Source organism: Sturnus vulgaris, chromosome 2 (assembly GCF_052056855.1).
Source record: "Sturnus vulgaris isolate bStuVul1 chromosome 2, bStuVul1.hap1, whole genome shotgun sequence".
NCBI lineage: Eukaryota > Metazoa > Chordata > Aves > Passeriformes > Sturnidae > Sturnus > Sturnus vulgaris.
Window position 1 is genome coordinate 60,431,181 of NC_142244.1, and position 13,241 is coordinate 60,444,421.

A 13,241-nucleotide genomic window follows, 5' to 3' on the forward strand; every position below is an offset into this window, starting at 1 on the left:
TGACTAATTGTGATCTTCAGCATTTAGGATACTCATAGGGAGTGCAGCTACAAGATTATCCTCCCCTAAAGATTATGCAAGTAGGGAACATGTAGTAATTTAGTTTTAAGTTAGACACTGTGCTCAGTATAGGTTGCCTATACTAACTTTTTCTTAGGGAAAGTTTTTTTTGGTGATGCTTGAGACACCGAACTGTTTTGAAGACCCAAAACTGCAGGCATAGGGAGAATTGTCTAATGCAGATACCTAACTTGATGGTTGCAACTTTTTCTCCTCACATACTCACATCAGGAATTTGGGTCTTGCTGCTCTAGTTGGCAGGTGACCTGGATACAGCCTTTGTGTCTTGCTCGCCTCCAGTTTTCAGACTGTTAAATGCCAAAAGGCTTTATGTTAATAGTAGCTTATGGGTAGGCTCAGAAGCTCTGCCCTTGCTCTGTTGGGTTACCCCAACCATAAGGTGCCTGTAACCAGGGTATGCTATGACTGCTTCTCTGCAATCTAATAGGCTGTTTTTCATGAGACCTTGGTAGGTGCTAATCAGGAAAGCCACATTAGTCTAGATATAATGGCAATAGCATTTTTACTAACTCTTTTTTGGTGTTGGAAAGCTGAGGTTTCTTTCTTATAGGTCATCTTTCTTGTTTATATCTGAGATTGCTTTCTAATAGTAGTCACTAGTTTAACAGTTTTCAAGCAGTAAATGCATGAAAAGAAAGCTGGATCTGAAGTTTACTCATCATCAGGTTTTAAGGCCTATTCAGTAAGGTTTTGTAGTAAGATAGTGCTTCTTTTTTTTCTTTTTTTAATGTTCAACCTAATCTCAAAAGGAAACTAGGCTTATCAAATAACAGTTTTTATCCCCTTCCCACTTTGCTGCCTAATAACCTTTCACCCCTTTGACCAGTCACAATGAATCTCAGTTATCAATTTTCAAAGATAATTAAGTTTCTGCTGGTTTAATCAAAATCAGTGGCTATGTGACAGAGAGGAACTGATTGAAGTTGCAGGGGGATAATTCAGCTGTGTCATTTGACAGTAAATGATGCCTACTGAAGGCACACGTTCTGGTTAATCCATAAGCATGTCTGTCACTCAGGATGAGCCATAGACATGGTGCTTCTGGCCCTGCTGAAGGACAACTGAGGAGACACTGAGCTGGGAACACTGAGTTAAAGGGCATGGGATGGGTGCAGGGGGAAACCAAGAGCACAGAGGAATGAGCAGGTAGGCAGAGATCTGTTAGAGTGTGCAGCCTTTGAGATGCTGCTCACAGGATGGAAAATAATCAGATATCTGAAAGGCATCAAGATACACAGGAAATTGAGTGTTAGTGAGAACACAAGCTAGAAGTCTAAAACAAAAATCTGGACTCATTAGAGACTGATTACCAGATAATTTATCACTTTCTATTCTGGGCAGCAGTAGAGGTACAGTAGACCTCAATGGGTATAGCATATTTGAATTAATATTCTCAATTTCTACTAGAAAATTACAATTTTCCCATAGATTTTACACAGATTGTAGCAATACATATCCTCATGGAATTTTAGATCCATAAAATGCAGCTTTTTCACCAAGTCAAATTTTTTATCAAATAAAGCATGCGGTATAAAAATAAAAATATAACATTGTTGAAGGCAAAAAACTATGTTACTTACTATTTTAAGGAATAGCCAAGAATCTAAGTTTTGGAAATAATCTAAGGTACACACAGAAGTGTTACTTGTAAGGGGAAGAATCAGTGAATGGCAACCAGACAGACTGATAAGAGATCAATATTTTCCTCTAATAATCTCATTTTAAAAATCAATAGAAACCAAATTTTTTTTAAATGCTCAATTCAAACCCCAAACATTTAACCTTTTTTGGGTTTTCTTTTTTTCTGTTTAAGTGAACTCTCATTTCCTTTCTTCAGACAGCAGTTGTGCAAGTAGTTATTAAAGAGGGATTGGATTTGTTCTGGTTGAAACAGGAGAGTTGTGATTTTTTTTTTAATTACTGAGTAGAGGACCTTTGTACAAGTGGCTTGTGTTTCTAGAAGCCATCTGTTGTACCTCAGGAAATTTTTTTATGATGTCCTGCTGACACAAGAGGTATGGAACTGTTGAGGCAATTCATTGCAGAAAAATGTATAGATGTCAGAAGTTATGCAATGATTCAGAAAACTGTGGACGTGGAAACTTCTAGGGAAAACTGGATATTATTTGAAGTTCTTGATCAAGGTTTCTGCAGTACCTAATGCAGGGCAGGTGAAAGCATAGCTTTTATAGCTTCATGAGTGAATTGGATGGTTATGTGCCAGTGTGTTGGTTGTGCTTTGTACTGAGAAGAGCACAGAAAACTCAGTATTCATCATATAAATGTTGATTCAGAATTATGCTTACTTTTGACTCAAAGATGCAATTAAAAATATAGAAGTTAACACTTTCACTACTAAACGTAGTCATGAACTTTTCGATACCTTACGTGTGAAATGTTTATACAGTGTTTATTTAGAATGGATGATGAGAGAATGGGTTTAGTGCCTATTGCATTCAGTAAGAACTGGACGTTGTAACAAGGATGGCACAGGCTGTATAACAATTTTGTATTACCCCACAATAGTTTGTATTTTGCTAAGCTATAATGATGCAGAAGTCCTAATTAGTCCCTCAAAAGCAGGTTTAGAAAGCAGAACATAGTTTAACATCCTTTTATAACAACACTAGTACTAAAATATTCTGTGCCATGTACACCACAGATAAAAAAAGGTTTGTACAAGCTTAATTTAGCAGTAGTATTTTAGTCTATCACAATGACTAGCTAATTTTAGTATTATTCACGTCACAGGTATTTTATTACTGAGATCAGATATTTATGAAGTTGGGAAAATATTAAATTCCTAGTGCTGATATTTGATTAAGAGTACAGGTCAGAACATTTCTGAAAATCTTCTGTTTTCTTCTGTTTTAATTTTTAATCAGGATTCAAATACCTGTATTTTTAATACATTTATAAACATCTATACACTTAAGTCTGTTTTTCATGTTCTCTACCAGCCTAGCTCACTAATGGGGCAAAAAACAATTAAGACTACAGCTTTCTAAAATACCTCTTCACAAGTTTATGTTCATCTCTGTAAATGTGCCATACTGAGCTGGAAGAATCTAGGTCCTTGTCTGAAAGATCTAGTATTTGAATGAAAGGCTGTGGAGAAAAAATGAGACATTTTTAAATAGAAAGATTCTCACTCTCATCTCTTGCCAAAAAAAGGATAAAATAAATCAGTTAGGCAGTAAAGTTCTAAGATATACAGCAAGTTGATAATTATTATAAAAAATTATTTTTATTTGGTTTGCTCCATTTACATCTGTGGTGGGCTGACTCCGGCTGGATGCCAGGTGCCCACCGAATCTATTTTGTCACTCCCCTTCTCAGCTGGGAAGAGAAAATATAATGAAGCACCTGTAGATCAAAATAAGGGTAGGGAGAGATCACTCACCAATTGCTGTCATAGGCAAAACAAACTTGACTTGAGGAAATTAGTTTAATTTATAGCAAATCAGAGTAGGAAGATGAGAAATAAACACAAATCTTGAAATACCTTCCCCCTACTCCTCGCTTATTCCCAGGTTCAACTTCACTCCTACTGTTCACTACCTCCTCCCCTTCAGCAGCACAAGAGGATGGAGAAAGGTGGCTGTGACTAGTTCTTCACACGTTATCTCTGCCACCCCTTTCTCTTCGGGGGAGGACTCCTCACTGTCTTCCTCTGCTCCAGCATGGGGTCCCTCCCATAGGACACAGTCCTTCATGAGCTTCTCTACTGTAAGTCCTTCCCACTGGCTGCACTTCTGCAGGAGCTGCTCCAGCCTTGGGCCCTTCCACAGAGTCACGAATTCTGCCAGCAAACCTGCTCCAGCATGGGCTACTCTCCCCATAGGGCTGCAAGTCCTGCCAGGAGCCTGCTCCAGCGTGGGCTTCCCACAGCCAGAGATCACAGCCTCCTTTTGGCATATACCCACTCCAGCTTGTGGTCCTCCCCCTCAGTGGCTTTCTTAATTAATGACATCAGTCTCTCTGAGTGGTTTTGTGATATTAAAAATTCTTCATCCCTCTTATTTTTACTTATATAATCCTAGAATAGTTTTAGCTGGAAAGCACCTAAAAGATACTCTAGTTCTAATCCTTCTGCTGTGGGAAGGGACACCTCCCACTAGACTAAGTGGCTCAAACCCCATCCAACCACTTCTTGAGCATTTCAGGAATGGGGCATCCACAGCTTCTCTGGGCAACCTATGCCAGTGACTCGCCACCCTCATCGTAATGAATTTCTTCCTGATACCTGATCTAAATCTGCCCTTTTTCGGTTTAAAGCCATTCCCACTTGTCCTATCACTACATGCTCTTCCAGTCTGTCTCCATCTCTCTTAGGTGTTATAAGGTCTCCTTGGAGTTTTCTCCAGGCTGAGTTACTCTTCCAAGCCTATCTTCACAGGAGAGGTGCTCCAGTTCTCTGATCATCTTTGAGGCCTTCCTATGGACTCAATCCAGCAGGTCCATGTCTTTTTTATGTTGGAAACCCCAGAGCTGGATGCAGCATTGCGGGTGGGGTCTCACCAGTGCAGAGTAAAGGGGCAGAATCCCCTCCCTCGCCCTGTGCTGCTTTCAGTGCAGCCTAGGACACGTTTGGCTTTCTGGGCTGCAAGTGCACATGGACAGGTCATGTCCAACTTCTCACCTTCCAGCACTCCCAAGTCCTTGTCAGAGCTGCTCTCGATCTGTTCATCCCCCAGCCGGTGCTGATACCAGTGGTTACCCCAACCCAGGTGCAGGAACCTGCACACGGCTTTGTTGAACCTTATGAAATTCCTGTGGCCCCACTTCTCCATCTGTCCAGGTCCCTCCAGACAGCATTCCATCCCACAAGCATGTTAGCTGTATCAGTCAGCTTGGTATCATTTGCAAATTTTCTGAGAGGGCACTCAGTCCCACTATGTCATTGATGAGGATAATAATGGTCCTGGTCCCAGTACAGACTCCCGAAGTGTGTACTGACCATTTGTTGCACATCTCCATCAGGACCTCAAGCCATTGCCCACTTCCCTCTGGATGCAGCCATCCACACATTTAATTCCACATCCAGAAAAATCAGTCCAGCACAGTAACAAAACTTTAATTGCTGTTAAAGATACTAATGAATGTCTGATAAATATTTGGGGTTTTTATGTACATAGCACATTTCAAACTAGTATTTTTCCCTAAGGAAAAAAACAGTTTGTGAATCTTGAATGAATTTCTCTGTCTGCTAAGATCCATCATGACCTAAAATAGTTTTTGTTAACCAAGCAGTGTATTATTTGTTTCTCTATGGTCAACATTAAGAATCAGAATTATTAAATTAATTGTATGGGTGAATTTTATGAATGTGTATCTTTGTGTCATGGTTTACAGAAAGCAAATTTTAAAAATACAGGCTAGTATTAATTACACCGTCTTGTTATGTGTATAATGAAAAGAATTCTTTAAACCGTAAATGATGTTTAGTGTTAAATAATTGTCACATGCCTTTTTTGTTTAAATCAAGCTTAGTGTCAGTAATTTCATTCTGACTTGAAATGATGTCCTAGAAATGAAAAGTAAAGATTACTTCAGCACTTGTCTGTCAATCAAAGTTACTGTTACAGTTGTGTATTTTAGAAGTACACAATGATATGCTATAACTTATTAAATAGTTGCTAAAAAATATTTGGTGACCTGTTTCTTCACAGAAATTTCCATCTGAGGGACTCGCAAATGTTGTCCGAAACGTATTTGACTTTGACTCCTACAACAAAGAAATGTGTGATATTTTATACAACACTTTGCACAAATATGGGATACCCATTGGAGCAAAACCGACCAATGTACAGCTGGCCAAGGAGTAAGAATAACATAAGATATATATTAAGAAGACATGTTTCTCATGATGACGTTTTATAGTGTGTTATCTTGCTGCTAATTGATTTAAAAACAACCTGGAATGCTTGGAAGTCAATCCTCCACTGGTTCAAATTTACAATCTTCCAAATAAGTTACAACAATATAAATTACTTCATGATCAAATATTTGCTTATTATTAATATTTAATCTATAATGTCCGTGTACATATTAATAGCTTGTAAGGTAAACAGGTGTATCTTAATAAAGGGAAATACTTGTTTCTTCTCCTGTGTTTTTAATTGAATTGCAATACACTTCTGTCCTGTTTCTTATCACCTAAGTCTGCAGAAAAAAAGTTGTCTTCAGTGGTAGTTGGATTTTGTCTTTGATGCTCACAGAGGGCTCTACAAAAGTATTTCTCCTGAATAGAGCAGTGCATGTAAGCTCCAAGAGCAGCTGTTGTATGTGTCTGTAAATCACTGTTATTCTTTAATTCTATTACTGCTTGACATATTACACCATATACTTATTTTGCAGAGGTTAGAATCAAACCAGCTACATTATGTAGTAATACCCTCCCATCTTCAAGCCACCCCCACTCTCTGAAGAGACCTTACCAGAAAGCTGGAGAGGTACTTTTTGCAAGGACCTTTATTGACAGGACAAGGGGGAATGGCTTTAAACTGGAAGAGGGTATGTTTAGATCAGATATTAGGAAGAAATTCTTTACTGTGAGGATGTGATACACTGGAAGAGGTTGCTCAGAGAATTTGCGGATTCCCCATTTCTACAAGTGTTCAAGGCCATGTTGGACAGGGCTTTGAGCAGCCTGGTCTAGTGGAAGGTGTCCCTTCCCATGGCAAGGAGAGTTGAAACTAGGTGATCTTTAAGGTCCCTTATAACCTTATGTACTATTTATGATTCTGTGAAACAAATCGAATATGTTCTTCCAAAATTCACAGAAAACAGGCATAAGTAGATCATATTAAAAAGCAATTGGACAACTTACCGTCTTGAACTCTAATACATAATTTATTTATGAAGAAACAAATATTTCCCTTTCGAGGAGAAAGCTTTATGGAGACATGGAAAATTGAGTTTGCAACATGGCATACATACTTTACATTTGCTAAGGAGGGACTGATTTTTATGGCATGATGTATTGATAGAGATTCTGGTGCCAGTGAGTGACCACTGGAACAAATTGCCCAGAGAGGCTGTGGAGTGTCTCTTACTGAAGATATTCAAGAACCTTTGGATGCAGCCTTGTGCCATGTGCTCTAGGGTGACCCTGCTTGAGCAAGGAGGTTGGAACAGATGACCACTCTTGTCCTTTCCAGCCTTACACATTCTGTGGTGTTAAGTGTCCATGTGTAGGTTTCTCCTGCTGCATCACCACTGTTATCATATCTAACATTCTACATACAATTATTTAAAAAACAATTGACAGCATAGTGCCTGGGCTGCATCTTTTAGTTTTGACGACAGGACTATTACATGCCTGGGGAACCAGTATTTGAGCAATGACAAAGTCTGTCAAATTGACAGATCCCACTTGAAACTCTTGCCATAATTTCTTTGCTGAATGTCCCTTGGTAATTTCTATTTTAAAGAATTACAACGTTTGTCATAGTTTTTGAGAAATTTGCTCTCTATATAATTTTAGAAGTATTAGATGTGGGAGAAGACTGTTTAGTAATGAGACAATCAGAGGTTTAGAAAATATAAGATTGCTGTAATTGGGGGCTGCTCAGTCTAGAAGTGAGAAGATAAAAGAAAAATGTAATTATATTGAATTAAAGATAATCACCTGATAATTTTGAATTCGTCACTGAGGTTTTCTAGTATAGGTTATACCAAGGATGATAGAAGATCCCCACAAGATGCTCATCAAAAACTTCACTAGGCAGGCAGCTGCGAGCACATAATTTGTGCGCAGGGAAGGAGAAACTAGAGGAGCAGTTCACATACAGCTCATAAAAGCAGCTTTTTCTTAGATCTCACCATGCTGGGCTGAGCGCCTGACTTTGATCTGCCTGTCTTGGTCTCAGTCCCTCATTTGCATCCACTACAACTGGCATTGCAGGTTCTTACCCCTCCATTGTGAGACAACCTTGGGTCATGAGATTCACTCTTATGGAACATGTAAGCCACATGTAGATCACCTTGAATTACAGCCACCTCTCTCAGGTTTAGGCAGAGTTGGTTCTGTCCTGAGATTAGAGAACATTGAGGTAATTGTCTCCAAATCTGTTCCAGCCCATATTGCAAGCTCCCATAATGGACAGACACATTGAAGTAATTGGGTATATGTTTGGACTGCTACAGAAAAGGTACTGGAGTGCTGACATCTCTATTGCTTTCCATGAATCTGAGAATAGGATAATGGTGTTAATCTAGTCTGGCCCACTTCCTTCAGAAAAGATATGGGTTATTCTAAAACCTTATCTACCTCATTTTTGTCATGATTCATGACTGAAGACCTTCAGAGATTAAGTTTTATAACCTCCCAAGGCAAGTCAGTCTTGCTTCTAAAGAGCCTCAGCACTAGAAAGTCACCTCTCAGTCTTCCCTGTTTTTGAAAAAGGACTCTGGTTTTATTTTTCCTCTATGCTCCTTGTCTTCACTTGATGTGTGTCCATCGTTAAGTTTGGGTGTGAAACTGGTGATATTTTGCTGGAGCCAAGTACAGTAGTATGAGTACAGAATAGAAATGTATTGACACGTTAAAAGTCCAGTATGTTTGCATATCATGCAATATTTAACTCATCTCTGGTTTTCTAAACAGATCTCCACATACTTTTCGTAAAACCCTTCATAGCTCTCACTTTATGTGATCGACTTTCTTCACACTTACGTTTTTCTTACTGTGTTGGATTTTTTTCAGATTGGTTTTATGACATGTCAGGATCACTTTCTGTTTTAAGCTTGTTTTCATATCTGCTTCTAGGCTCTCACAAGCTGGCAATCTGAAGGTGTGATTTCTATGCTGTTCCAGTGACAACAGCATATCCCCACAGATGACTTCTGTGCCCCAGTCTTTTTTTGGTAGACTTTAAAGACTTACTAGCTATCATAATAAATTGCTTAGCAGTTCTATTAAGTAACTTGAAAACTGGGATAATAGTCCAGAGCAACTCTGCCTGAGGATGTTAGTCATACAACAGCAAAATCATTGTATAAGAATACAAATCCTGTACAATTAAATTTTGCGATACAGAAGCATTTCCAGGAGATTCTGGGACAGGAAAATCGTTCTAGTGAAATGCTGACTCCTGTATACAGGTGGTCTCTAGCATGTCTTGGATCAAGCAATTTATGAATTCTTATTTTAATAAGCTTTGGAGAATTCTGTCACATATTACTGAATTGAAAAGAAAACCTGTATAAATCAGAATTATTTAAATTGCTGCTGCAACATAATTGCTGTAAATATAGGGGGAAAATCATGAGACACACAAGAAACAGGCTAAAATAGAGGGTCTTAATAGAATAATTATTTAGGTATGTATCCAGCTGAAATTGCTGAAATCTAGCGGAAATTAAACAGATGTTTGCAGTGACCCTTATGGGAATTTTAGATTAGACCCTGGAATTAATATACTATTCTTGAAAGGGAAGATTAGATAGTGTACAATGACCATTTACAGAATAGTTCTTGCAGTAGTTGTTTTTTCAAGAGAGAAATTAATTTTTTTATACTAATTTATGTGTTAGCAAAATTAGTATCATATATTAGACCTGTAAAGGAATGCTTTACTTGGTCTTTTTGCTTTCTTCAGTTGTCATTTTTTTCCCAGATAGGATAACCATTCTTCAAGGCACTTATGTGTTCAATATTGTCAGGTGCTAAAATACTGTCTCTCCTGCTACCACCTGTTCACTAGTTTATAATTTTTATCAGTATTGTATGTAAAGCAGATGGATTGGCTATGATGGTTTGCCAAGACATAGTAGGTAAAATGAATTATTCATGGTACAAACTCATTATCTTTCTTTATGTATACAATTACATTTTGTTTTTCCCAATGACATCTGTTATGTCATATTTTTCTGAATTCATGTTAAACTGCCATTTTGATACACAGTTCAGACCACCTGCAATTTCTAAGTAAAAAAGCATTTAATCCTAATTCTGATGTTTATCCTTGATGAAATTGCCATTCCATTTTTTTCCTCCTGTCACTTCTCACTTCAGTGCTTCCTATAACTTCAGTATTTGTTTTATATTAATTGGGATTTTTATATGTAATGTAAATACATAAATTTTAACAGCTTTGTTTTTCTCTTGAGACTGTTCTTTTGTGTGGCTTTTTTTTCCCCCGGGTAATCTGTAGTTAATGATTGGATATGTCTCATATTGTACATATCTGTTGTCAACTCTGTGTGTTGTGGGGCCAGCTGAGGAAGGGGAATTGTCAGGGAACAGGAGTTTTAGCATACAACTGTTCTGAATGTCTACTGAATGCCTTCAAATCAAAATATCTTTGGATAAATTATGGAGAGCTGGTTGGCAAGGAATTTTCCCGATTTCAAGCAGTATCTTACTTAAGTCCAAAAAGATTACGTGGGATGGAAATCTTTTCAGCTAGATGGAGCACAGGCTGTTACTGGAGGCCTTGAATAATGCATTCTGTGCCAGCACTGAGCTGGTTTACAAGATCATATATTAAGCAGCTTTGTTGTCTGTCATAGTTCTCGTCCACAGCCGTACTAATGTGATGTCTGGCAGAGAAGAATTTGCTTTCAGTGGAACTCCATTTTTACAAGATTCATAGCCATCTTCTAGTACATTCTCTGAAAGCTTTATAAAATAACTTTATAAAGCAGGTTCTGTTGACTTTTTGAATACAATTGTTTGGTGATTTAGGTTTTTTGCTGTTTGATCATTTTTTAAAATACTCTAAAACGAATTTGTTTTCTTAAATCAAAAGTATAAAATGGAAAGAAATTGTGTTCTATAGATGTCACTTTACAAAGTTTTCTAGCAGCACAAGAGAATTACGTTTTGACAGATCATTTCCCCTTTGATGACTGTGCATGCAGAAATTCAGGCTAAATATTAATTTTTTGTAGAATTGCCCCATCAACTGTAAGTCTTGTGCAATCACTCTTCTGAACATAATATTCTGCCTATATATACATTTCATGGACAGCAGTAATCCTGTAGAGAACCGGGATCTAAAATTAAAGGTGAAAAAACAAAAACAATTTTGGATTTTCCTTAAGCAACAGGCTTTGATACGTCCATATTTAAAGAACTGATCAGGAATAATTCCTTAGAACTTGCTCTTAAATCTTGGATTTCTTACAAGATTAACATTTACAAGATTAGATGCAGTTTACCTGTAGTTTTTCTGTTCTAGAAACCCTTTCCAGCTTTTGAGGAAGGCAAAAATTAAGAATTGCTCTGTACACCCCAGCTTGGAGAGACCAGTGAAGTTTTAGTACCATTCTTACCCAGCCACTGCACTTTTTATACCTATCAGTTTTCTTTGCCTTACAGATTTTTGCCAGTCTTGACATTTCCATTGTATTCTATCTGCCTTTTATGTAAATGCTATTTGGTTAATTAATTTGAAATACAGCAGTGTGGCAGGAGCATCTAGTGAAGTTTTTACTAGTCCTGTCACTTCAAGTTATTTTCAAAATCTGTTTGTTGTAATTGTAAGTCCTGGGAAAAGAAGGTAATTTCCTTTCTTCGATGTGTATCATATGTATTCACTAGGGGAAGGCTGTTGAGATGTGTACACATTTTCAGTGTGAATATGTTGTTCCAGTCGTTCTGCACCCTCACTCCCTCCTGAAAGTCATTCAGGAAGCAGACTGATTATAAGACCTTAATTCCACCAGCTTCTTCAATACTCTTAGTTTTTCTTAGACCAGATTTACACGAGAGAGCAGTGAGACAGCAAAAAAAAGATTGTCAAGCCTTGGAAGAATGACTTGACAAAGAGCTTTGTATTATCAATTCTGCTTTCTGTTTTATTCTGAAATCCAGATCTGCATTTCCCTCCTCTTTGCTATTTATGATGTCTCTCTCTTCTGCCTCAGAGAAACTAAATCATTCAGGAAGAGGGAAGAGAACAAAACCTCAAAAGGTTTTTTCTCTAGGAGAAAGTAGAAATCAATTTTCCTGAAGGAAGAGAGGAACTATTAGCAAAGAAAATCTCCAGAAAGCTGAAACAGAGTGAAAATGTTTATTTGGGAATGCAGTCTGTAATTCTGGTGCTATAAAAAGTATTTGGTTAGAGCTGGTTATTAACATATGTTTTGTTTTAAATTTTAATAGCTATTCATGATCATTAGTAAAGTTGTTTTTCTAGGATGTTGTCCATGGGAGTAATGTGTAAGGAATTAAAACTAAAGTCCAAATCCTTGTGAGAGCTGATGTTCCACTGAGCTAATGGGAAATAACTGTTGCTGATTATAGGCATATCAGAGATTATGCTACTCAGAGTCATAGAGCAAAAGGAAGTTTCCAGCGTTTTTTTGCACACAAGACAACTTGTGGCTCAAGACATAACCAATGCTTTGCCAAGAAATCATTTAGAAACCCAAATGGAAGCCTGAAGTAAAATTCTAGTTCATAGACATCTAAACTCACATTTAGTCTAGTGACTTGACTGCATTTTTCTGGTTGCATGAATAAATATATCTAAGAATTTTGTATATGTTGAAATACTGCATCATGAATGTTTTTTCCTAATGGTGTTGAATGTTGTCATTTGCCATGTAAAACACAGCCTCATGTACTTGGAGGTTTTTGTTTTGTTGGTTTTGGTTTTTTTTAAAATCTGGCTTGGTTTCTCTTCTTCATTTGGGAAGAATTTCAGGTATACTAGCTAGGTGTAAGAATGGAAAAATGCAGAATGAAGTGAGGAAAAATGCTAAACTAATCACTCAGCAAACATTGATATCTGTTGATAATTTTAGCCAGGCAACAAACAGGCAATGAAGACTCTCCTGGCTCTTTGACCAAGAGAGAGAATTAATGAGGTACTCTTTCCTCATTACACGCCCCAGTGGCACACTACTGGCAGCTGGCCATTTATTTATGTGTGAGCATCAATGATCTATAGCATCCAAACCATTTTCTGTTTGCAAAACAGTGCTTTGGCTGTCTGACTGCCTTGGCAGATGGTACAAACACACAATGGTGATGGAGGCTGAGTGAATGCCTGTAATTTCTGGCTTTTGGTTGCTTGAGATTTGGTATCAATATACCATTAAAAAATGTTAAGACATCTTTTCTGAATGAGTAGTGAAGATTAAGGGATATCTATATTCATTCCCTGACTTTTCCATAAGTTCTTAGGGGAAAAATAAAATAAAAC

At 37.6% G+C, this 13,241-nt stretch overlaps 1 protein-coding gene across 1 annotated transcript in view; it reads left to right on the forward strand.

Annotated features, from left to right (window-relative positions):
- Nucleotides 1-13,241, forward strand: part of VWA8 (von Willebrand factor A domain containing 8) — a 182,847-nt gene that overhangs the window by 104,435 nt on the left and 65,171 nt on the right. The window contains exon 26 of the mRNA XM_014890712.2: nt 5,754-5,905. Within this exon, the coding sequence (XP_014746198.2) occupies nt 5,754-5,905 (152 nt within the window). The remainder of the gene's footprint in view (nt 1-5,753; nt 5,906-13,241) is intronic.